This window comes from Scleropages formosus, chromosome 15 (assembly GCF_900964775.1).
Source record: "Scleropages formosus chromosome 15, fSclFor1.1, whole genome shotgun sequence".
Lineage (NCBI taxonomy): Eukaryota > Metazoa > Chordata > Actinopteri > Osteoglossiformes > Osteoglossidae > Scleropages > Scleropages formosus.
Window position 1 is genome coordinate 6,962,409 of NC_041820.1, and position 23,531 is coordinate 6,985,939.

The window sequence follows — 23,531 nt, forward strand, 5'->3', positions numbered from 1 at the left end:
GGCACAGGAAATCAGCTGCTGAAATCTATCTGGAGTGTGTGTGTGTGTGTGTGTGTGTGTGTGTTTGTTTGTTTGTTTGTTTGTTTGTTTGTTTGTTTGTTTGTTTGCTTGCTTGCTTGTTTGTTTGTAATTTAATTCTGTGCTTAACTCCAGTCCATCTCTGGAAACTTTGTGGAGTCATTGTTTAATAAGAATTCTAGAGGCATCATCACTACCTTGTTGCTATGAATCACAGTTCTGCAGTAAGTTACTGCAGAGTCTTGTTAGTAAAAACCATTCAAGACGGGTAGTTTTTCCCTGAAATAAAACAAAGGTCAGTTTCTTAAACACTGCTAGATGCTTTGGTAGTACTAAGGCGAGAGAAGAACAGTTCTGTTATGGATAGGCAAAGCTTAAAATCCTTAAAGACACACACACATTTGTAAGAGTTTCCCTTCTAGTACCAAGCAAAGGCTGAAAGGCTGTGAAAATCTAAACCTCTGCCACAAGTGCTAAGACTTGTTAGAAATCTCACAAAATTCTTTAAAAAAGAAGTTTTAACAGAGGAAGCTGTGAAAACTACTGCTAATCCTGTGTTCACTATTAATTATTGAAAGACTGTAGTGATCCTTCATTATCATGAACTAAATAAAGACCTGAACCAAGTTCTATGAGTTCTGGAGACCACGGCTTCTGGAAATAAGAGCAAAAACGCACCTTTCTACTGCAAAACAGAAAATAAACTTGAATACAGGGCAATAAAAATTGGTCAGCGTTGACATTTAAGGGTATTTTTGGCTAATGTCTGTTTTTTATACATCCTGTTAGATAAGTATGACTGGCATGCATCAGAAGGGAAGCATGTCGTAATTAACTGAAGAAATTATTACCGAGGCAACAATTAATTTCTAGAAGCTTGTTTTGAATTCCAAAATAGTTTAAATAGCCTTCTACCTATGCACTTACCAAAAGTGAAAAATAATTTCTTCTGAAGAAAGAGGCTCTGAAAACATCCTCTCTCTACTTCCTCTAGTGGTCATGTGTTGATACTGCAAAGAACAAAATTCCCTTCTTCAATGTACGTACATTCCACCATTAAAATATAAAAAGAATAAACTAAATATACAGTGATTCATTTTCAACTGCTGCTCTAAAGCAGAAAAATAAAGTGTTTATTAAAACAACTATTTTTAATTTATGCAAATTTATTTTAATTGTGTGTGTGTGTATTTTAATTGAAATTATGCAATCTCAGAATAATCAGTAGGTGGTGCTGTGGACCATAAATTTCATCTGACATAAATTTTTCACTGAACATCGATACTGCCTTGCTCCTCTGCACACCAGTACCACCAGTGTCATAGGTAAAACAAACAACCAAACAAACAAATAAGATAATGTGCACTCTTTACCGATATGATGTTTGTCATCTGAAAATGTGTTGATGTCATTTTTGGTTTTACTAAATTAAATTATAATTTCTAAATGGATTTTATCTTAAATCAGTGAAGTATCAGTTAAATAAGTCAAATATCCCCACATTTTTATGCAGCCACTTAACTGTGAAGTTGACAGACTGGTCTCCATAGCAATGGATGAAGATAAATCCGTCGGGAGATTAAGGGGCTCATTCTCAAAATCTGGTCATAGCAACAAATGGACAAGATGACTTCGAAATCTCTGAAACCATTTAGACTCAGCCCTGTAACCTCCTGCACTACTGACAAATACATACGCAGCCACACACAAACGAGTATTTTGAGACTCGTATCTCACTTTATTTATAGTGCTGTTTGAAAGAGTTTTACCATGTAATGGTTATTTTAATGAGAATCGGTGTTTCTCCTGTGACATAATAGGTGTGTAATGATCAAGTCCATATGTTGTTTTAGAGGAAATCGTGTGTGTAGTAAAAACACGGGAATATTGCAGCTGCAAAAATAAGTGAAGCCCAAGATGCATTGGTTAAACCAGATAGGTAAGTAGAATCAGGTTTGTAAATCATAATCATTTATTCATTTCATAAGATTATTTTAAGATTTTCTACAACAGTAATGACCATCCCTATAGGGTTTACGTACTTCCAAGCAGCGCTGTATGTGTAGAATCATATGGATCAGAGCTATTCATGTCAACCTACTTTATTTAAACACAGATGAGCCATGATTGTGGTTTGGCAAAGTCCTCCCGCTGCACTTTTTGTGTCTGCGAGCGTGTGACCCGGCACCAGCAACCCACCTTATTATACACGGAGAAATTAAATGTCATGTAAACATTTCAGGAGACATGCTTACGTGCCTTTGTAGCTGTGCAGAAACACGATAGTTTCAGTTCTGCATGTATTGGGTGTCCTTCTAATTAAAAGCACCCGTCCCATATTAGCTTTCAGCCCTGGATTGGATGTCCTGCAAAAACGTTGAGGTTTAGGTTACTGGCCTTTAAAACATTGATGACTCACAAGTTGGCCGGCATGTGGAAAAAACATGGTGCCGTTAGGGGTAAATTTGTGACACGGCTGCTTGTGCTGCTCTCTCTGTGGGAAATTTGCAGGGTTGCTTTCAAGAAGGCCACACGTATGTATCCTGTTATGTTGTTTGCATAAATTCCCTCGGAATAATTAATCTCCCTGCAAATTTGTTTTTCTGATCTGAATTACATCCTTAAGAAACTTAAGGAAAACCTGTTTTTAAGTAGTTTTTTTTTTCAGCATACATGTAAATTCTTAATATTTAAAATCATTCACAGTCACAGCTATTGTGTATAACAGCAGCATTTCACACTATACTAATCCATGGTATTATTTTATTTCTGTTTCTTTCTTTCTTTCATTGGTCACCTGACACTTTCATCCAGATCATCTTTCACATCTTTGCCTATGTTTAACTTGATATTTTTGCTGTGCTGCTTCTACTAGTGGGGAGTGCTACTGATAGTACTCATTGTTAAAGCTGCAAGTTTCAGAGGCCAAACTACTGCCTGTATAAATAAACTCTATGGTTATAATATTGTTACAGTATTTCTATAGTGGGGGGTGTGGTGGCGCAGCGGGTTTGGCCAGCTCCTGCTCTCTGGCAGGCCTGGGGTTCGAGTCCCGTTGGGGGTGCCTTGTGACGGACTGGCATCCCGCCCTGGGCGTGTCCCGGCCCCACGCCTCATGCTGCCGGGGTGGGCCCCGGCTCGCCATGACCCCGCTCGGGACAGGTGGCCTCAGCCAATGTGTGTGTGCATTTTTATAGTGTTCTTACAGTGCTTTTATAGAACTGAATTGTATTTTGTAGTACTGTTACAATATTGTTGCAGGAGGATAGCACTGTTTCCACTCTTTCCCTCAATTGCTATAGTGTTGTCAGTGTAATGTCACTGTGCTGTTCCACCACTGTTACTGTATTGTCACTGTAATGTGACAGTGCCGTTGCAGTACTGACACTATTTGCTCCCCGCGCCCCCTACAGGCGCACAGCCGCTACTGCAGCGCTTCCCTCTGACGTCAGCGGCCCGTTTCCCGACTTCATTCTGGGACTGCGGGCGGCGAGCGGCAGGACAGGGAAGCGGCACTTGGGTCTGCGGAGCATTGTGTCGTCGGGAGCCTTTCTGCTGTTTCTGGAGGAGAATTGCCGGAGTATAAACCGCGAAGGACACACAGGCAGTGAGTGAGTACGATCCTCACGGCGCAACGAGCGGGCGGGTTTGCAGCCATGATTACGCGAGGACGAGTCGAGTGTGTGAATGATGATGATGTGTACAAAATTATAAGTGCACACCGATCCTGAGAGATGTCTGGACACCGGTGTGTTGATGGATCGGGCTGAAAGGACCCTCAAAACGGCGATTGTCGGAGAGATGGACCCTCCCCCCCTAACCGCAACGCATTGGCAACATTGTATCACTGTGTGTGTTTCTTCACGCGCTTTGTTTTGTTACAGTTATTGGGAAGTAATGCAGCATGGGATGGCATACAATAGACTCAGGGTAATATCAGGGTAAGAACTAGAAAGCCTGGCTCTTAGACCACTGGACTCGGGAGTGCGTGGACAGGGACACTACTTCACTTCAGTCTGACACAATGCTGTAATAAAAAGAGCTTAAGTTAAGAGTGAAGTTTTTTTTTTTTTTTTTATGTGACACCTTTTTCCAACGCCACTTGCACAGTTAGATAATCAGCTGAGCTATAGCCTTCTTCTTTTCCCTATTTATACAGCCAGATATTTTTAAAGTACCAGTTCAGTGTAACTAACTGCCTACAGGGTGGTGCAGTAGGTGGTGGGATTTGAACCAGGAACCTCCAGATTGTAATGCTGCAGCTCTAAGCATGACACTCCCTTCTACTCCCTTGTATAGTTTCAGAAATGTGTCATTGTAAACACCGACACGTTAAAGACCCGATTGATTGTGTGATTGTCCTGTGTGATTCATATATAATCTTTAGAGGAATATGGAGCACCTTATGATTAAATTTTAAAATATCACGTTTTATACACCATTTTCAGTTGCTGTCATATGGGACACGTTTCTTCAGAGAGTGATGAGAAGTCCAGTTTTAGAAACAAAATGGCAAAAGTTGATCAGGAAGTTGTTATAAAGTAATAAAGCCATAATTTAGCATAATAAAGTAGTTTCCTCTGTGGCAGGTTTACATATGTGAGAGTAACAGTAGCAATAGTAGTTTATATCTGACTTGGATTTTTTTTTTTTTTTTTTTTTTGTGATGTGCTAGAGTTGTTGACCAGTGTTTCTGGGTCCTCGGAGCTTTGACCGCTGGGTTGTTACTGCTTTTTTTGTCTGTTTCCCCCCTTAGTGATCAATAAACTGTTGTTTTCCTTTTTTCCATTGACCATGTTTTCACTCCAGCTTTAATCAAATTGCCAGCTTAAGGCAGTGTTTGCTCACTGAAGGACTGGTTGATTTTTGGTGTCATCACAATAATATCATACAATTGGCCTGACACCTGTATGGGTAAAGGATAATACACGGGCTTCTCATTTTTAAACACAATTGGGGCCAAAAGTTTGTAAATTAATTTGTTCAGAAATATAAATTTACTTTTACCACTAAGACACCTTCAATAAAAAGTTTAATAATACAGACTTTCCTCAGTGACTTACCAAATAAGGTCACAGTAAATTATTATACTAAATTAAAAATTATTTTGTATGATGTTTTTAGTTTTGGGGCAATTGATAGTGTAGGGGTTAGAGCTTTGGATCAGAAGATTTCCGGTTCGACTCTCATCTATGGCTTTGGTACCTTCAAGCAAGGTACTTACCCTAAATTGCTCCATTAAAATTTTCCAGCTGTATAAATTGAATAGTTGTGGATAGATTTGTATTGTAACTTGTTTTGGAGAAGAGCATCAGCTAGCTGAGGAAATGTAATTTGATATTTTTATTAACTTCAAGATCCTTTAAAATGACTGTTGTTTCCACAAACTCCTATCAAATACTGGCCTTTGACTAAGAGCAAAATGTTCATCACCTTGTTATCAATCACCCTAAATGATCCACTGGAATTCAGGTGGTCCTTCACTCCTGTTTTTTCACTGTGGATTTTACTGACACCTATAGGCTGGATGTGGAAACACAGGTTGAATTAACACTGCTGCAGAAAGAAATTATGTAAATCAGATTAGTGAATGAATTGCAATTATGAATAAATAAACTGGAAAATATTTGTATCCTGAAAATGTATAACTCATCAGTTCATAAGCTGACGATCCAGCGTGTTACTGCATGCATTGGGGCTGTTTTTCAGGGCTGCACCTCAAGGTCTACTCGTTGTCAACAGGTTTTGTTGTATCCTCTAAACTGCTCCATGGTTCCTTGCTATCAGGTCATGTGTCTGCTGTTTCATGATACCCCCATTTGACTTATCCTCTCCTTTATCCTTTATCTAATTACCGGCTGGTGCCTTGCATTGCATGGGCAACCTTTGTGATGCTAATATCCATGATGCCCCAATCCCCAGTTAAGACAGCTTGTCAACCCTGCTGCCGTCTGGCTCTCTGCTCTCCTTCCTGCTTCCTGCCGGCTCCTAGCAGATACCAGAAATGTTTTTTCCATTTCCTGTCTCTTTACTGTGAGAGCAGGAAGGGGGAGAGGGGCTCTGTACATACTCCAGGAAACCCCTGTGAACCCATTCCTCCCTCCCCAGGTCGAGGACCATGTAACTGCCACGGCCTATGTTGGCACTGAGGCTGGTTTTTCCATTCATGTGGAGTCTCGGTGGGGGAGGGGGGCTTCACCCGTCATCTGAAACCGGACTCCGGGAGCCAGGAGAAACATCTCACCACTGCTGTGATCATGGAGCGCTCACACGGTCAGCCCCAGTCACTGCAACCACGTGAGGTCAGGGTCTGTGTTACATTACGGTTCTCAGAAGGGTTTCCAGAATGTCTTCAATGATAAAATAGGGACGGGTATGGTGAAATCATCTAAATGTCCTCTACTCTTAGCCTCTGGGCCCTTTTTTTTAAAAAAAAAAAAAAAAAAACACTCTTTGAGGTCTTCGCAGTGTTTGAATCCATCCATTGTGTAGTCTTGTGTTCCATCTTTTAACCCTTAGCTGTGCAGATTATTGGAACCCACACTCTTGGTTGGGATCGAAATGGCTCATATTAAAGGTGTGCTGTCATTTTACATAATAATAGTAGCATTTTGATTTTCTCAGCAATAATGTAATTATGACACACAAAATAGTTGAGCTGCCACCTTAGGACTGGAATGTTCCTCCTACCTCCTGCTGTAGTGCCCTTGAACAAGGTCCTTAGTTACCCAGCTGTATAAATGGGTATAAATCAGTGTAAGTAGCTTAACACTCAGTTGCTTTGGAGAAAAGCATGAGCTAAATGAATAAATGTTATGAATGCTCACCAGACTAGAATTCCGCTGTTTGGCCTTCAAGGATGTGCCTGTTATCCGATGCACTTCCCCTTTCAGAGATCACACATGGGGAGGAATGGCTTTATGAGTTTATGATACATGATGCAAATATCAGATGTAATTTGTGATTGAACAGCAACACAAGTCAGCCAGAAGTCTGCAAACAGGAACCTGAAAATGCAAACTAATGTTTTCAGGTCCCGAGAGAGGAAATGCTGCAGGGAACCTCAATGTAGGTTCTCCTGGTCAACTGCTTCAGGAAATCCTGCTGTATGTGTTCACCTTCAAAGTGTTTGTGCTTCACTTTAATTTGCATGGAAACTGGGAAAAAAAAAAGTTGAAAAATATATTACATGTAGAAATATATAATTTTCCATCCATTCGTTATCAGTAAATACCTATTCGATTTAGGGTCACGGTGATCCGGAGCCTATTCCAGAAGCACAGGGCATGACGCAGGTGCGCCCTGGATGGGATGGCTTCACAGGGCAGCCATACGCACATTCATTCACGCCTCATGCAGTGAGGCACCAGTGCTACACGCTGTGTCACTGTGCCATTCTATTATAATAATCATTTTACCCTTTTCTTGCTGATAAAACACATTTCGCAGTACCATGGTATCACTGATCAGTTCCAACATTGAAGAGGGTGCTTTGTGATGAATCATACCGTGCCCCCAACATTCGTACTCGTTACCAGCACAACAGCCCCATTTGGATGCGAGCTGAAGCACTTAGCTGTGGCCTGCAGACGATCGGAAATCCCTGCAATGGAAGCTCTCATTAAATCTAAAAGTGGAGTTGAGAACGCTCTAATTTAGTAAGTTCGGCGCATGCGAGAGCCATCGTAACGGCCCGGTGCTTTGAGGCTCCACTGCATCTGTCCCGCCTTTGTTCTCGCCGTCTGTCGAGACGGAGCAAATATAAACATAAAAGAATGACTTGCTGTGTGACGTCGCCCGGCGTTCAGCGAGGAGTCGGGATTCGTTTGCCTTTCAAAATAAACGTTTGCATTCGCCGCGCATGGTTGGTTCTCAGCCCTCAGCGCTTTCTGGAATAGCAGCAAAAGTGATGTATTATGTTGCTGAAACTGTCAGTGCATTTTGATCTTTCACTTCAGTGCTGCATGTAGCAGAAAGTACTTTGGCATTTTGTGTGAAACCCCTTCCCTTCATCTTTTGGGTGGTCCCTGTATTATTAATACTCAGTCTTTTGAAATTATTACAGCTATTTGTCTAGCTGATGCTTTTCTCCAATAGAACTTACAATGTTAAGGTGTTTACAACTGTTTACCCATTTCAGCTGGGTAATTTTACTGAAGCAATTTAGGGTAAGTACCTTGCTGAAGGATAGTACCACTAGAGGAGAGGCTCAAACCTGCAACCTTGGGGTCTAAAGGCAGCAGCTCTAACCACTACACTATCAGCTTCTTTGAGCAAACCCTCTGAATGCGTGAATAATTAAAAATGACTTAGTGGTGTGCAAACCCACTGTTGCAAGTTGCTTGTTGAAAGTAACTAAATTAATCATGATTATGGTGATAATTTACATTTATTTAGCAGACACTTTTCTCCAAAGCAACTTCCAGTGAACTCTGTGTAGTGCTATCAGCTCACACACCTTATTCACCAAGGTGACTTACACTGTTAGATACACTACTTACACCGGGTGACTCATCCGTACATCAGTGGAACACACACACACACACACACACACACACACACACACACTCTCTGTCACTCACACACTATTGGTGAATCTGAACAGCATGTCTTTGGACTGTGGGAGGAAACCAGAGTACCTGGAGTAAACCCACATAGACATGAGGAGGACATACAAACTCCACACAGACCGAGTGGAGATCGAACCCATGTCCTTTCGCACCAGCCAGGTGCTGTGAGATAGCAGCACTACTCGCTGTTATCATAATAGTATTAAATTTATAGGTGCGCTTCATTAACAAGGTTGACGTCTTGCAATGTGTGTTTTCAGCTTGTCATTGAATATCAGCTTTATGAGAATAAAATTAAAAAAAAAAAAGAGTCTGTTTGGATTCAGGTTTCGAGCATGATGATGTGGGATGGCCAAAGTGTGACAGGCCTTGACACCACAAATCAACAGGTTTGGACAATGGGGTTTCTTTAAAGATTGTTTTCCTTCACAGCTATTATCTCTCAGGCTCAAAGCGCATAAGCAAATGAGTTTGCTTTGAATCCAGTGGTTGTTGCACAGTAGCGGTACAGGGGACCCCGGGACCCCCACATGCGATCCTCTGCTGCTCATACCTTGACTGTTTGCTCCTGGCGCTTCCCTTTGGTTTCCTTTTGTTTCCATCCACCGTGAGTCCATAAAAAACGGTCAAGTTGAGATATTTCTGTGGCCGATTGGCCCCCCGAAAACCACCAGGGTACACACAAATTCTGGTCTTTGGCTTCGGACAGCACAATAGTTCACTTGTGACGACATCCAAATTTGTTTCCCAATTTGAATGGAACCCCATGCTATTTTAATGTCTGCTGATTTGATTGGCTGCTGTTTGGAGCTCATTTGCATACACAAAGTTGTCTGTGCAGGGAAAGACCCCCGCTGGTGCCAGTGCCAGCTAGCTCTTGTGTTGCTGGATGATGATGATGGAGTTTCTAGCTCGCTTCACCCCTTCGTTTCCATTCTTTGTCTGAAGGACAGTTGTTAGTGTGGTAGTTAGAGCTGCTGCCTTTGGACCCAAAGGTCACAGGTTTGAGTTTCACTTCCAACTGTAGTACCCTTAAGCAAAGTACTTACCTTGAACTAGTAGAAGTATCCTGTAGTATAATTGGGTGAATAACTCTAGGTCGCTTAATATTTTGGAATGACGCATCAGATAAATGAATGAATGTAAATGCTCAGACAGCAGTGGCTGTGTGGTTTGCAGAGATCTGTATGTTCATTCATGACTGTGTGTGTGTAGACAAACTAATCCTCTTTCGCTAGTACAGAGGAAGTGTTCTTGATGTTGGCCGCAGAATCGCAGGGTCATCAAGTGTCGTCATACTCTTAACGAAACCAACCACGCAGTGTGTTCAATTAATGCAATTAGTTCACCGTGTTCTGACTGCACGGAGCCCACATTAACATTGCGTAATGAACACGACGGTATAAATTGGAGTCATTCCAGTTACACAAATTAGTGTGGTTTTGAAGGTAGAAACGGCTCAGTTGGGGGTTTACTGAAACGAGTGTGAATCGCTGGATTGTATGTGGAAACAATAGATGAGTTTAGGTGGAATTTGGGGCCTGTTTTATGTTGGATATTCAGCACCTCTTCTTGTGGCCCTATAAGGTAAAATATATACTGTATGTACATATATATACACACACATATTGTACAGTATGTACCTATAATATATGCTGTCACAGAGTACATTGGCTAGGTGTTTTTACTGGGGACAAAGGTTCAGGTCTGTAATGTTTCTTTTGCTGTTGGGTGACAGCTGGAAAAAAGAGATGGACATGACACGTGACCTTCCAGCTTTGTTCGTCTTGAAACAGTCGCCCCATCCATCAGTTTATGAACTCGGTTGCACAGCAGCAAGTCTGTGGGATCGCATTGAAAGGGTTCGGTCCTGGAATGGTGTGGTAACTGCTGGTTTCTTACTGTCCTTATTCTCCAGTAATACTTTACTTTAACTTCTTAAACTCAACATGGTGAATATTAACTTTCTGAGCTAATATGCAAAAAGCTGCAACTATTTCCAGTTAAAACGTTCCATACATTTGTTGTGGATAGATACCGTAAATCTCAATAAAGTCTGAACTAAAAACATGGGCCCACGTCGATCTGATGACACTTTGCTCGTGACCCTATGTATTGCACTCATGGCCTGTGTGGTTGTGCTGCTTCCATACTCCACATGTTGACATGCTTGAAATGCAGCCCTCAGTGTAAATGGTCCTTTTGTAACCTCTTTATGTTGTTGATCTCTCACTTTACATGAAACCCATGGGAACCACGAATAGCTGACCTTCTGCCTCGGTTCTCAGGAGAACCAGCGACTACGTGACAACAAGCCTCTCAGCACTTATTTGTTTATAATGAAAGTCAGTGAAGGCTGAACATTGTGTCTTGAATCCCTGCCTTATGTTTTTTAAGCAGAGATAAGCAATGTTGGAGTAAATCATAAGGGAGTGTTTTGAAGCAGATGAAAAGTGTTGTTGAAACCATTGTCATTTAAATTGAGTTAACTCCCAGGCTTGGAGTGTTTGCATAGACATTGCTTCCAGATTAGACTCTGGACCACCTTGGACAAGCGCTTATTGATAACGGAGGGATGAGGTTATTTCCTACTGCTTGGCTAACAGCACCGGCATGTTAAGGGATAGATAAGTGACCGCAGAAAATGAGCTTTCGCTTCATGTTTCTACGCTGAGGCCTGGGATACCAGTAGGTTATCGGTTTCATGATCAGGAGTAGAAAAAGAGATTCCCTTGTGCTTCTGGAGGCAATATTCTGCAGACAGCATCTCCCTTTGCATATTTTTGTTAGCGTCTTAATCCGGGGCAGGTGGCATAGAGGTGGGATCCATTGTACTGCAGCTGATGGAGCTGGGTTTAAATCTTGCTCTAGTACCCTTGAGCAAGATACTTAGCCTAAACTGGAAGAGTAAAAATTACCCAGCTGTATGAATAGGTAAATCATTCTAAGTAGCTTAGCGTTCAGACATAACACTTTAAGACACGCTGGATGAAGGTTTCAGATAAATATATAAACAGAAATGCATTCTTTCAAATTACGTAACAGATATTTGTGCTTAGCTGAGTCTGAGAATGTGAAAATTAAATATTTTAGGTTGGATTATATATAACAGAAATAAATAAATGTGTATATATAAGTATTGATTGATTTTAATGAGGTACAGGAAGAGTGTTGCTGCTGTTGAAATTTATCTTATTATTATTATTATTTATTAAGTATGTATGTATGTATTAATAGTAAAAAATGAATTTATCCATCCTTGAAGAAACCCAGCTGGAATTTTATTGTTCAGTAACTTTCATCACTTATGTCATCCCTCCTTATGGTCAATGTTTTGTAAACCTGATTAATCTTCCGGCTATAAACTTGTCCATAACTTGGAGGGTCATGATCTTCTCTAAGTGGATGAGTCCATTCGGAGAAGGTCTGTCAGCGAGCTGCTGGCGTAAGGGCCACGTGGCCATGTTCTGTGAACATGAAGGGGAGATGTGCCAGTGAACTCTTGAGTCGTGCCAGAGTTTTCCAGTAGACGTTGATTTACCGGACCATGTTTTGTTTGACGAATCCCACCAGCTTGCGTTCCTCCATAAAAACATCAGTCTATCACTGGGGGTTACTTCCTCAGCCAACCGTTTCCAGAGACTTCCACCAAGCTCCGTCTGACAGCGTTGTCAGTTTGACTGACGACCTGTAGGGTGGCACTCTTGGAATTATAGGGTTTCAAATGTTGACATTCTTCACCTCCAGCTTCTTGGAAAAATCGTGATCGTCATCGTGGATGACTCTAATGTATTTGTAGTAAATCTAGAGGCTGTCAGCGCTGCGAGAAGTTGTGGCCATGTGCCGTGTGCACTTCCTGCCACACTCTGGCCTTCGTCGCTTCGGGGAGCCCATTTTTTTGCCTTAACGTAGCTTTAATTACTTTGCATCTAATATTACTGTTGCTGTTGAGCCTTATCTGGGCAGCCATTGGGAACTCGTTCAGGGACACACACAGATGAGATTAAGACGAGGCTATTTTGCACGGTTTAATATGACACAGGTCATTACCATGGTTCACCGTGCTTTCGCGTGCCACCGCCACGCCTCACCCGCTGCCTCTCCCTCCTTTTTGTACCGCAGCCTGTGCAGCCGCCGTGTGCAATGGAGGATGGGAAGCCAGTGTGGGCACCTCACCCGACAGACGGGTTCCAGCTGGGCACCATTGTGGACATCGGAGCCGACACCTTGACCATAGAACCGCTCCATCAAAAGGGAAAGGTGAGCGAGGGTGCGATTCGGCGGCCTGTTTCTTTCATTCTCTGATGGTTTATTAATTTTGTTTTCTCGGGGCCGATCCTCGACCGCTTTTCGGGCCTTATTAATACTTAACGACGAATGTTTTCCAGCCCCGCTCTGCCAGATCTGCTGGGACTTGCTCACTCATTAGCTCTTTATAAGCAGGAGCCACTGGGGAAATCCAGGCCCCATCCAGCATGCTGCTTACCCAGCAGCCTCGGTGCTGGAAGGAAGGACGTAGCGCAGCGCTGCTCGCTAATGGTCGAGGGAGCGCTAAATCGCTAACGTGAGCCTAATTGGATTCGACGCCACACATGTCTTCAAAGAGCAACCTCGGTGAATGAAAGGGGTTGCGGGAGGAGGTGGACTGTTTGCGTTTATGGATGTGCATCTCATTTTTCCAGTGCGGAAAGGGCACACAATGCGCGGCCTGTTTGTCGGCAGGCCGCCCGTGCCAACTCGCCACCTCGGCCCAGTCTGGAGCCCCAGCAGCGACCCAACAATGTCCCTTTGTTCGCCAGATTTTCTGAACCCTTCCCAAGGCTCTCTCCAGGTTTTATTTGGTGTAACGATGAGGAGCGCATGAAGAATTTTAGGAACAGAAAGCCTGGTTTGGGGCTGTTCCACATAGAAATTGTTCCATTTAATGTCCTCAAGCTTGAAACAATCTCCTTCTTTTTAAGTTAAATATTGTTTTTAATTGTCGAATGAACACCAGTCCAGTAAGCTTGTACATTGTTACCTTCCAGAAAAGGGTTATCAAGACACCTGGATGGTTTTCATTTGTTAATAAAAAGCCTATATGTTGAAAACTGCTGTCACTTCCCTTAGGCAAACACCTCCTTGTAGAATAAGTGGAGCTATTTTGAAATCCACAAATGTAATCTTATGTGTACGTGAAGATTTCCCTGATATCCTTTACTGCGTGTTTTCTGTAATGTCGAAATGACCCACAGGCCTCCCCTTAATGATGAAGGTTCCTTTTACAACAATTTGGACGCACGAGCTCATGCAAGTAACTCGTGCCCTATAATTTGCAAGCCATGAAATAGTACTTAAAAACGTCTAAGAACAGAGATTTCAGTGTAAAATACAAGCCGTGCGAATGATAGGCACCACAGAAGATGAGCAGACTCGTAATGAGCCCTAAAGCGAAGAAAAGAAATTAAAGAAAATGCAGAAAGTTTCAAAAGAAATTTTACAAATCAATTAAAAACATTAAATGATAAAAAGCATCTTGTTCTCTTCAAAGACGATATCATTACGAATGACTTTGTGTGATTTATTATTAATTTATCAGAAATTACGCTTTACCTTTAATTTAAAGAAAAAAACAATGAGAAGGAGAAAATAAATGGACTGAGAGAAAGTGGGGAGGGAGATAGAGAAAAATGCTCCCAGATGTATTGTTTGTGAGTGATTTTGAATAGGTTCTCATATTCTGGACTTGATTTAAAATCAGGTTTTTTTCATGTTTCAAAGAGGAATTCTCTATGTTTCAGTGATAGCAAAAAAAAAAAAAAAAACTTCTTGTGGTTTGGGAATGAATCATTTCTTATTTAGTTAAATTATTGTTTTTAAAGAGTTATGAACCATTGCGGTGGAGCTGCTTACATCATCTTCCCCGAAGAGGGACAGCGTCTGTTAGCCAGGAGATCGGTAGCTGCTTTCTCACTGTCCTCGTTCAGGTCCTACACATACACACAGAGAGATCCTGTTTCTCCTACCAAATAATTAATTTGCCCACAATGTTTCCCCTGTGGTTTATTACACCAGCCGAAGCTGATTTAGTTGATTACTGAAATATAAGGCTTTCCACTGCAGGGAATGTCCTGTTCACACCAGGGTCACACCAGGCACCTCGGTGGCTGTCAAAGGTTCAACGGCAGGGATTTCAGAAGAGACGAGTGACACCTGGCCAAGGAGACAGTGATCAGTCAGAATTAATTTGATTAATATCTGTTTTCTTTTCTTTTCTTTTCTTTTCTTTTTAAATCACTTTAAACTATAGACCATCTTGGCTCCCATCAGCCAAGTTTTTCCTGCCGAGGACGATGTCAACAAGCACGTCGAAGATAATTGTGAGTCTGATTTTTCAAAGTGAACTCATGGTGCACGCGCTTCCTCCCTTTAAGAAGTGAGGGGAAAAAAATAGTGCCTTTAAACCTATGAAATGCAAAATTTCAAAGTCTTCATTTAAAACAGTGTAATTAAAAAAAAATGGCCATAATACTTAATATCTTGTTTGATTTATTTTGTAAATATGTTTTCCTATGTTTTGCTTTTGTCTGTTCCAGGTTCCCTTATGTACTTGAATGAAGCAACGCTCCTAAACAATGTCCGCGTTCGGTACAGTAAAGACAAAATATACGTAAGTACAGTATTTACGTTCATTTGGATGTGATATATCTGATATCGCAGTGACTAGTTTAGTGGTTCCAGCTGAAGGTCCTGGATTTGAGTCCCTGCTCCTGCTGCGGTAACCTCGATCAAAGTACTTATCCTGCACTGATACAGTAATAATTACCCAGGGTAAATTATTCTCAGGAGCTTAGTGTACAAGCCTAACGCTGTAATTTAAGTAGGAGAAAAGTGTTATTGTAATTACCCCGTTATTCATTTTCCCACCTTCCATCCTGAACCGTGACTCCAACATAACCTGATACGACGAAGGGGAGGAGAACAATGGTTTTTGTTGATCTTTCGTCTCCTCTGAGATCTACCCTCGTGCTCCAGTGTGTCTCGCATGAGTCCTCATGTCTCTCACACACACACACGCCACTGACCCTCTGGGCTGCCCGTGGGCCCCTGGTGGGTCCCCACATCTCCGGTGACCCTCCTGATCTCCACCGAGCCACTACCACATTACACCACTGTACAGAGCAGCTAATGGTGTAGTGGTTAGAGGTCCTGCCTTTTGGATCCGAAGGTCACAGCTTTGAATCTCGCCTTCTGCTGTAGTATCCTTGGACAGGGTTATTTACCCAAAGCTGATACAGTAAAAATTACCCAGCGATGAAAATGGCTAAATAATTGTAGGTAGTTCAACATTAATTGGCTTTGGAGAAAAGTGTCGGGTAGATGAATGAATGTACCAATGAAGATGGTCAGTTCTGCTGAAGTGACAGAGGGACATGGCGCAGACACCCAGCGACACGAACCGTAACGTGCTTGTTTTACTCCACCATCACAGGTGACCAGTGATTAGTCGGAGAGCGTAGCGCCAGTGTGTCTGTGATCTTCTCCCACGAAACTCTGCAGATATAAACACCGTTTCTCCGCCCTCTGCTAGACATTCGTGGCCAACATCCTGATCGCGGTGAACCCTTATTACGACATCCCCAAACTGTACTCGCCCGACACCATGAAGGAGTACCAGGGCAGGTCTCTGGGCACCCTGCCGCCCCACGTCTATGCAGTCGGTGAGTGGGCATGCTGGGAAACGGGACACTGCGGGACACTGACTGTATTTATATAGCAGATGCTCATGAACAGAAATAACTGCAGAGATGCAATCGATGCAAATGAGAACATGGTAATAAATATGGTACGATCAAAAATGCTGTAATTTGGGATGCGTTTCAAGTTCTTGGGGCATCAACTGTTTTGTCTGGAGCTTTTCAGCAACGTAGTTAACATGGCACTTTCCCCACATGTTCATCCCCAGCGGATAAGGCCTACCGGGATATGAAATTGCTCAAAATGAGCCAGTCGATCATCGTTTCGGGTGAATCTGGTGCGGGGAAGACGGAAAACACCAAGTTTGTTCTCAGGTCTCGCTTTATTTAGTTATATACACTATAAATAGGTGTGTCTATGTGTTTATGTAATGTAATTTAATGTAATAAGTATAGTGTATATATATGACTGTGTACTTATATACATACGTGTGTATATAATATATATATACACACTATACATATTATATATTTATCTACTTATCTAGTATATGTTTATATATAAAAAAACATTTGTATGTTTGTATATCTTAACTGGGAACATATTTTGTTACTGCTTGTTATGTTTTTGTAATTGTGCTCAGAAGAGAAGCATCAATATGCTTCTTCGTGTTTGGAATTATTAGCATTACTAATATACACACTTACAGTCACTCACTTGCTTTTAGTAAGTTATTAGCATTATCAATAAACCTGTTCATTTTTTCATCTCCAGGTATTTAACAACGTCATACGGAACAGGTCAAGATATCGATGAGAGAATTGTTGAAGGTGTGAATTATTCATTTTTTCATAATGGAATCTTTTCTGTAATAAATGCTGCGGATGTACTTTGTAAGAATATTGTAAAAGTCCAGCACCGTTGTACTTGTTGACTTGCAGCAAACCCCCTGCTCGAGGCGTTCGGAAACGCGAAGACGGTCCGAAATAACAACAGCAGTCGCTTTGGGAAGTTCGTAGAAATTCATTTTAACGAGAAGGTAGGGCCTCTCCCTTCGCTTTCAGCAGATTTCAGCTTTTTTGTTTGAGATTTGCAGCAAAACGTAATTTAAAGCAAAATTCCTTCTGTTCTTAACAGCTAGAATGGTTTTTTTTTTCTTTTTTTTTTTTTTTCTCCATTCATAAAAACTTGAGCTGAACTACAGGACTTTTTTTTTTTTTTCTTTTTTTCCTCCAACAGTAAAATGTAGTATCTGATTCAGTACTGTTTCTCTGCATTTTCACCCACTGCTTGCATCTGCGTTGCAGAACACGGTGGTGGGCGGCTTTGTGTCCCACTACCTGCTGGAAAAGTCCCGTATCTGCATGCAGAGCAAGGAGGAGAGGAATTACCACATCTTTTACCGTCTGTGCGCCGGGGCCTCGGAGGACATCCAGCAGAAGCTGCACCTCAGCTCGCCAGACAACTTCAGGGTGAGAGGACCTGTCCCGGGGGGCTGGAAAAGTGACACTCAACCCTGTGTGTGGGCCTCAAGAGATTACCCATCATACTGTAGTGTGCTGTGTGGGGGGCACGTATCTAATATGACATCAGTAAATGGTGTGAGCAACGTTCTTCATATTGAAATTCATTTTTATGCAATGTATTATTAATTTTTAAACAATTCCTGACACTTTATTTCACAGTTAATCAGGAGTTTCACTGAAGTCTGAGTCATTAATTAATAATTAAAATTAAACTTTTAAAGAAAACATGAGGATTATTGCGTCGCAAATATGATGTTGTTATCAGAACGGCCACGAGGTGGAGCCAGAGTCCATTTTTCAGAAATTCCAAAGAGAATGTGTATTAATACAGTACATGTACATTAAAAAATATTATTATGAAAAAAAAGGTCAACACAGCATTTCATGCACATCTATGATTTGTTATACTCCTATTAGAAAATATATCTAGCTTTGGGACTGGGTTTGTGTTTGGCATTTACGTTGCAAGTTTTTAAAAAAGTAAAATTCAGTGTCGCAGTCTCCTTACACACACACACACAGAGGCTGAAACTGCTTGTACCGAGTGGGATCGCAGTGAACCGGAACCAAACTTGGCAACACAGGGCGCAAGGCTGGAGGGGGCACACCCAGGACGGGACGCCAGTTCGTCGCAAGGCACCCCAAGCGGGACCCGAACCGCAGACCCGCACCAAATCAAACCCGCTGCGCCACTGCGACCCCAGTGTCCTTACTATGTTACAAAAAAAAACAAATCTGTTTTCTTTCATTCGTTGATTCTTAATCTGTCCATGTAGTTGCTTGTAAGAGTTTAAATCGCACCACTGTGGGCTGAAGACCAAAAGGAGCACAAGTTGTGATGTGAGATTAATGAGGCCTCTGATGCTGTGCAGAGGCAGCACCTCGAACCCACTGCCGCCACCACCGCTGCTGCTGCTAACTGATGAGGATCGTGTATCGTTCGGCACTTCTGTGAATTTTATTTTCCCCTAGAACGTGAACCGCTGGCATTCCGATTTCAGTTCTGTCTCGTCACATTGGGTCGAATCCCCCAACATAACAAGCGCTGAAACAAAACAGCTGAAAGTCAACATTTACTTTTATTAATTTTTCCAAGATAACTTATGATGTTAAGCTACCTACAATTATTTAGCCATTTTTACTGCTGGGTAATTTTTACAGTATCAATTTAGGGTAAATACCTTGCTCAAGGGTACTACAGCTGGAGGAGGGATGCGAACCTCTAATCTTTGGACCTTACCAACTGCGATTTGTACATTTGTAGCCTCTAATTGATATTAAATGGCAGCTTTCTGTGAAGACAGTTTATTTATACAGTTTTTATTTTAATAACGTTACTCAAGATCACATTGGAACTGATCACTAAAACTGCTCTGTTTGTGGTGTGTGACCAGTGTCATAAATACAGTTTAAATTGCACTGATTTTTATTAGTTTTAGTGATTTCAAAATCTGCTTGTGCTTGATCATGTGAGGCCACTGTAAACACTTATCAGACTAGCTGGTAGTATAGTGGTTGGAGTAGCTGCCTTTGGACTCAAAGGTCACAGGTTCGAATTACCTCCAGCTGTAGTACCCTTGAGTAAGGTATTTACCCTAAATTGCTCCCAAACCGTTTCCTAGCTGTATAAATGGGTAAATAATTGTAGGTGCACTAATATTTTACGTTGCTTTGGAGAAAAGTGTCAGCAAGATGAATAAATATAAGCTTCTCTTCTCCTCGTGCTTTGATCCCCTCTGTAGTAAAGCAGTTTTTTCTTTTTCTGTGTCCCTCCTAGTACCTGAATCGAGGCTGCACGCAGTTCTTCGCAAATAAGGGCTCGGAAAAAGAAATCCCCCAGAACCGAAAGAGTCCCGAGGTACAGTATGACTTGCGGCCACCCTCTCAAACCCCTTGGGTCTTGACCGAGACCTAGGTCGCACACCCAAGATGCACCGTTTCCATTGACCCCCATGGAGGATACCGCCCGATGAATGTTGACGGTGGCCTTGACAGTTTTTCCTTTATTATTTCTCATATGTGCCTGACATTTGCATTACTTGCTCTGAGTGCATGTGCTAAATTCCAGCCTATTTTATTTTGGATTCAAACCCCAGACAGTTTAAAAGCACTTGTTGCTCTGTTTCCTCAAGTAATGAACTCAACAGGCACGACAAGGCTGTTGGTAACTCCTTTTGTTCGTAATTCCAAAAATCACTTTTATCGTAGTAAACGAGTAACAATATACAGACGTTCCTCCATTTATATACAAGACAAGTGCAGGAAAACCTTGGACATACTGTAGCTGTAGTTAAAAAAAAAAAAAAAAAAAAAAAAAATTAGTAGGCTTTAATTTGGAGGTGTATAATAATGTAATTAATTAATTAAAAATGACCGAAAATAAAAATATGTGGCTTCCACTTCTTCGCTCGTCCAATAAACATGTACATCTGTTGTCATCTTGTCGCTTATCGCCAACATCCAGGAACACCAGATTACAAACTGTGAACACCGTGGAAGTGGATTGAATTAATGTGTTTTGCTGCCACTTACTAGCTAAAAATTTATGAAACTTTAGGAATAGTGGAGGAAAAAAAGATTAAAAAATATATTAAATGGAAAATGTTTGTATCACTGAAAATTTGTAAATCATAATATAAACAAATAAATAATGGAAGATATGATTGGACATATAATTCCCAAGTGCTGTAAAGAGGATTCACGCTCTTAATTAGCAAGACTAAGTAATGTTAAACGAAACTAATGTTAAAATGTTTTCTTCTCTGATTGGTTCCTGAATATCTGCTAAACAAAATATGTTTTACCTTCAGAATTGGCAAAAAAAAAAAAGCTTGATTAAAGATGGTTCTGTTAAACATTGGCTGCCATAAATGACCTCTCTTTCATGATAAATTTCCTCGTTTTCAAAAGTTTAATTACCTCTTACTTACCTCAGTTAATGTTAATGTCTTTTTCAGTTTTTTTCCTCTAATAATCTAATTATTCTGTATAAGGTGTGGCAAAGCATGACCCACTGAATGTTGACAGCAGTAATTGATTTATAATTATCTGCTAATGAGCACAAAATTAGGCCACCTGGAGCACAGTATTGGGAAGGTTTAGAACTTCATTTTTCACATCTGTCAGAGTATCAAAGGAAAGGATCCATATTCATATTTTTTTTTTTAACTTGCTCACAGTTTACCTCCCTAGTGCAGCTGTGTGTCGCGGGTACGACTGGTGGTGCGTGCGCGTGTGCACACGTGTACTTCCCTGCTATTAATTCGAGCTCTGTGTCTCTCCTCACGTTCTTTCCTCTGTGTAATACAGGATGATCAGGTGATGAACTTTGATTGGTTGGTTGGTTTTTCATGCTCTGATTTTCTTGTCTCGCAATTTACCTTCACTGAAGTGGGGAGGGTGCATGTGTCTGAGTGTGGCGTAGGGTTTGCAGTGGGTTGCGGTGATTGCGCTGCCCTCCTGCTCCTCTGGATCAGAATGCCACAGTGCAATATTTGAGTATGCATTTAAAAAAAAAATAAAGAAAAAAAATCATAAATCAAATTAGCATAAATCTATATGTATTTCATCCTGTCTGAGACGGTGCTGCTCTGTGACATTTTGCTCGAACGTGAGCTGTGACTCACCGCGGTCCGCGTTCCCTTCTCAAAAGTTTTGTCACCTGTTGTGGAAAACAGAAGCCGACTCATTTAATATTATTATATGCTATTATTATTGATCTATGTCTTAATGACACCTTTGTCCAAGTTCTATAATCAACTTTACACTGATTGATCCATTGAATCAGCAGGGTATTCAGGGTAAGTACCTCGATCAAGAGGCCTAGGGAGTGGGGTTTGAAGCAGTAGCCTTCTGGCGTAGGTGACAACCCTGAGCACTTTACTGAATGTTGATGCGTAGAGGAGAATTACTATGCTTCACCACTCCAACCAGCAGAGGTCGAGGGTAGGTGATAGTGTCAAAGGTATAGTTTACATTAATTTAACCGACACTTCTCTCAAAAGAATTTTGGTGTTAAGATTTTCTGCAGATAGGCAATTTTACTGGGGGGATTGGGTTAGTACCTTGGTCAATGGCTCTGCAATAGGATCTGAACCTGCAACCTCTGAGTCCAAAGGCAGTAGATCTACCCCTAAGCTAAAAGAGGTGTGTGTTACAGCAGCACGTCCTTTGGACGGGACGGGATTGAACTCGGTGGCGTACGAAGGGGTTCTAACCCTACTGTGGTTCCGCAGCACCTGAAATTCGGTGGCCTGAAGGACCCCCTGCTGGACGACCGAGGTGACTTTAACCGCATGTGCGTGGCCATGAAGAAGATCGGCCTGGATGACGCCGAGAAGCTGAACCTCTTCCGGGTGGTGGCGGGGGTCCTGCACCTGGGCAACATCGACTTCGAGGACATGGGGAGCAGCACGGGTAACGGGTCCTGAACCCTACCACGCACACACACACACACACACACACGGCTATCTTAGCTCTATCTGCTGACTGCCAAACCTTCTTCTTAATTTCCTGCCAGCATCTCATCAGCGTGTGTTTCCCTCTGGGGGCCGTGTTGTCCAGACCGCCTTTTCCTCATTGGACACGCTAGTATGGCGGCTACCGAGAACTTTCCAGAAAAGTTCTGTGCACAAAAAGCTCTGAAACAAATCAAAACGGTGGAACCACCGACCGCAACCTGGCAGGCAGGGAAACTGATCAGGAGGAACATCTGGAGAACAGTTCCCTCCCAGGGTGTCTTTCGACACCACCCTTGTTGCAGGAACGATTCGAACCCTGTCCTCGGGCACAAATAAGGACAGTTATATGAGCGGTAATGGTTGAGCTCCCCGTCGGTGTTACTCAAAGGTCTAGTGGGTGCTGCAGTGACGGGTTAGGTTAGTGTTCCACAACCTGCTTTACACCTCTGCAGAGTAACACCGAACGCTCTGTCGTTTTCTCTCCTTTTTTATTGTCTTCATGTTGTTTTATTCTTTATTTTCTCCCCAAGCAGGCAAATTAGAGCATTTACCTTTTTTTTTTTTTGGGAATTTTTGGGGTTCGCTGTTATGTACTTGCTGTTTTTTTTCCTCTTGTCACCTTCATATTTGCACCCGTGTTTCCAGGCGGTTGCACCCTAAAGAATGGCTCGGGCCCGACGCTAGAGCACTGTGCCGATCTGCTGGGCCTCGATCAGGACGACCTGAGAGTGAGCCTCACCACCAGGGTCATGCTCACAACAGCAGGGGGCGCCAAAGGGACTGTGATCAAGTAGGTGGCATGTCCCTGGGGGGTTGGGGGTTAGGGGTCGGGGGGGCTGTGTCTACAACCTCACCTGAAGGTTTGGGTGCAGAGTACGTTTGAAAAACGCCTCCAAACGGTATGGCGGCAGAAAATTAATTTGCGCCAGCAGGTGGCGTAGTGGTTAACACCGTCGCTTTGTGGTCAAAGGACCCGAGTATGAATCTCTGCCCCTCCTGTAGCTCCCTTACTGCATACTGTCCTAAATCAACACAGTAAAATTACCCAGCTGTTTAAAGGGGTAAATGATTGCAAACAGCTCACTGTACAAACCTGTCACTTTAGAGAAATGCATGAAAGTAAGGAAAAAAGAATATTATTAATAATAATTCTAGCAGGCATTAGATAAAATTTTATCAACAGAATAAGAACTGAGGGGCCTCATATATGATAAATTTTTGTTCCTACAGTACCAGATTTTTTTTTTTTTTTTAAATTCCATTTTCTCTGTTAAGACTGT

The 23,531-nt window shown here is 42.0% G+C and overlaps 1 protein-coding gene across 5 annotated transcripts in view; it reads left to right on the forward strand.

The window, feature by feature from the left end:
- Positions 1-3,477: 3,477 nt before the first annotated feature.
- Positions 3,478-23,531, forward strand: part of myo6b (myosin VIb) — a 42,392-nt gene continuing 22,338 nt past the window's right edge. For 4 of the 5 annotated variants that reach the window (XR_003798194.1, XM_029258475.1, XM_029258477.1 and 1 more), the window contains exons 1-12: positions 3,478-3,629; positions 12,711-12,848; positions 14,878-14,947; positions 15,164-15,237; positions 16,159-16,288; positions 16,534-16,639; positions 17,040-17,095; positions 17,207-17,304; positions 17,573-17,737; positions 19,569-19,649; positions 22,027-22,207; positions 22,897-23,041. Coding sequence is in view for 4 of the 5 variants with exons in the window: in XM_029258475.1 (XP_029114308.1) it covers positions 12,732-12,848; positions 14,878-14,947; positions 15,164-15,237; positions 16,159-16,288; positions 16,534-16,639; positions 17,040-17,095; positions 17,207-17,304; positions 17,573-17,737; positions 19,569-19,649; positions 22,027-22,207; positions 22,897-23,041 (1,223 nt within the window). In the remaining variant the exon portion in view is untranslated. The remainder of the gene's footprint in view (positions 3,630-12,710; positions 12,849-14,877; positions 14,948-15,163; positions 15,238-16,158; positions 16,289-16,533; positions 16,640-17,039; positions 17,096-17,206; positions 17,305-17,572; positions 17,738-19,568; positions 19,650-22,026; positions 22,208-22,896; positions 23,042-23,531) is intronic. The other variant, XM_029258476.1, reaches the window with a different exon arrangement.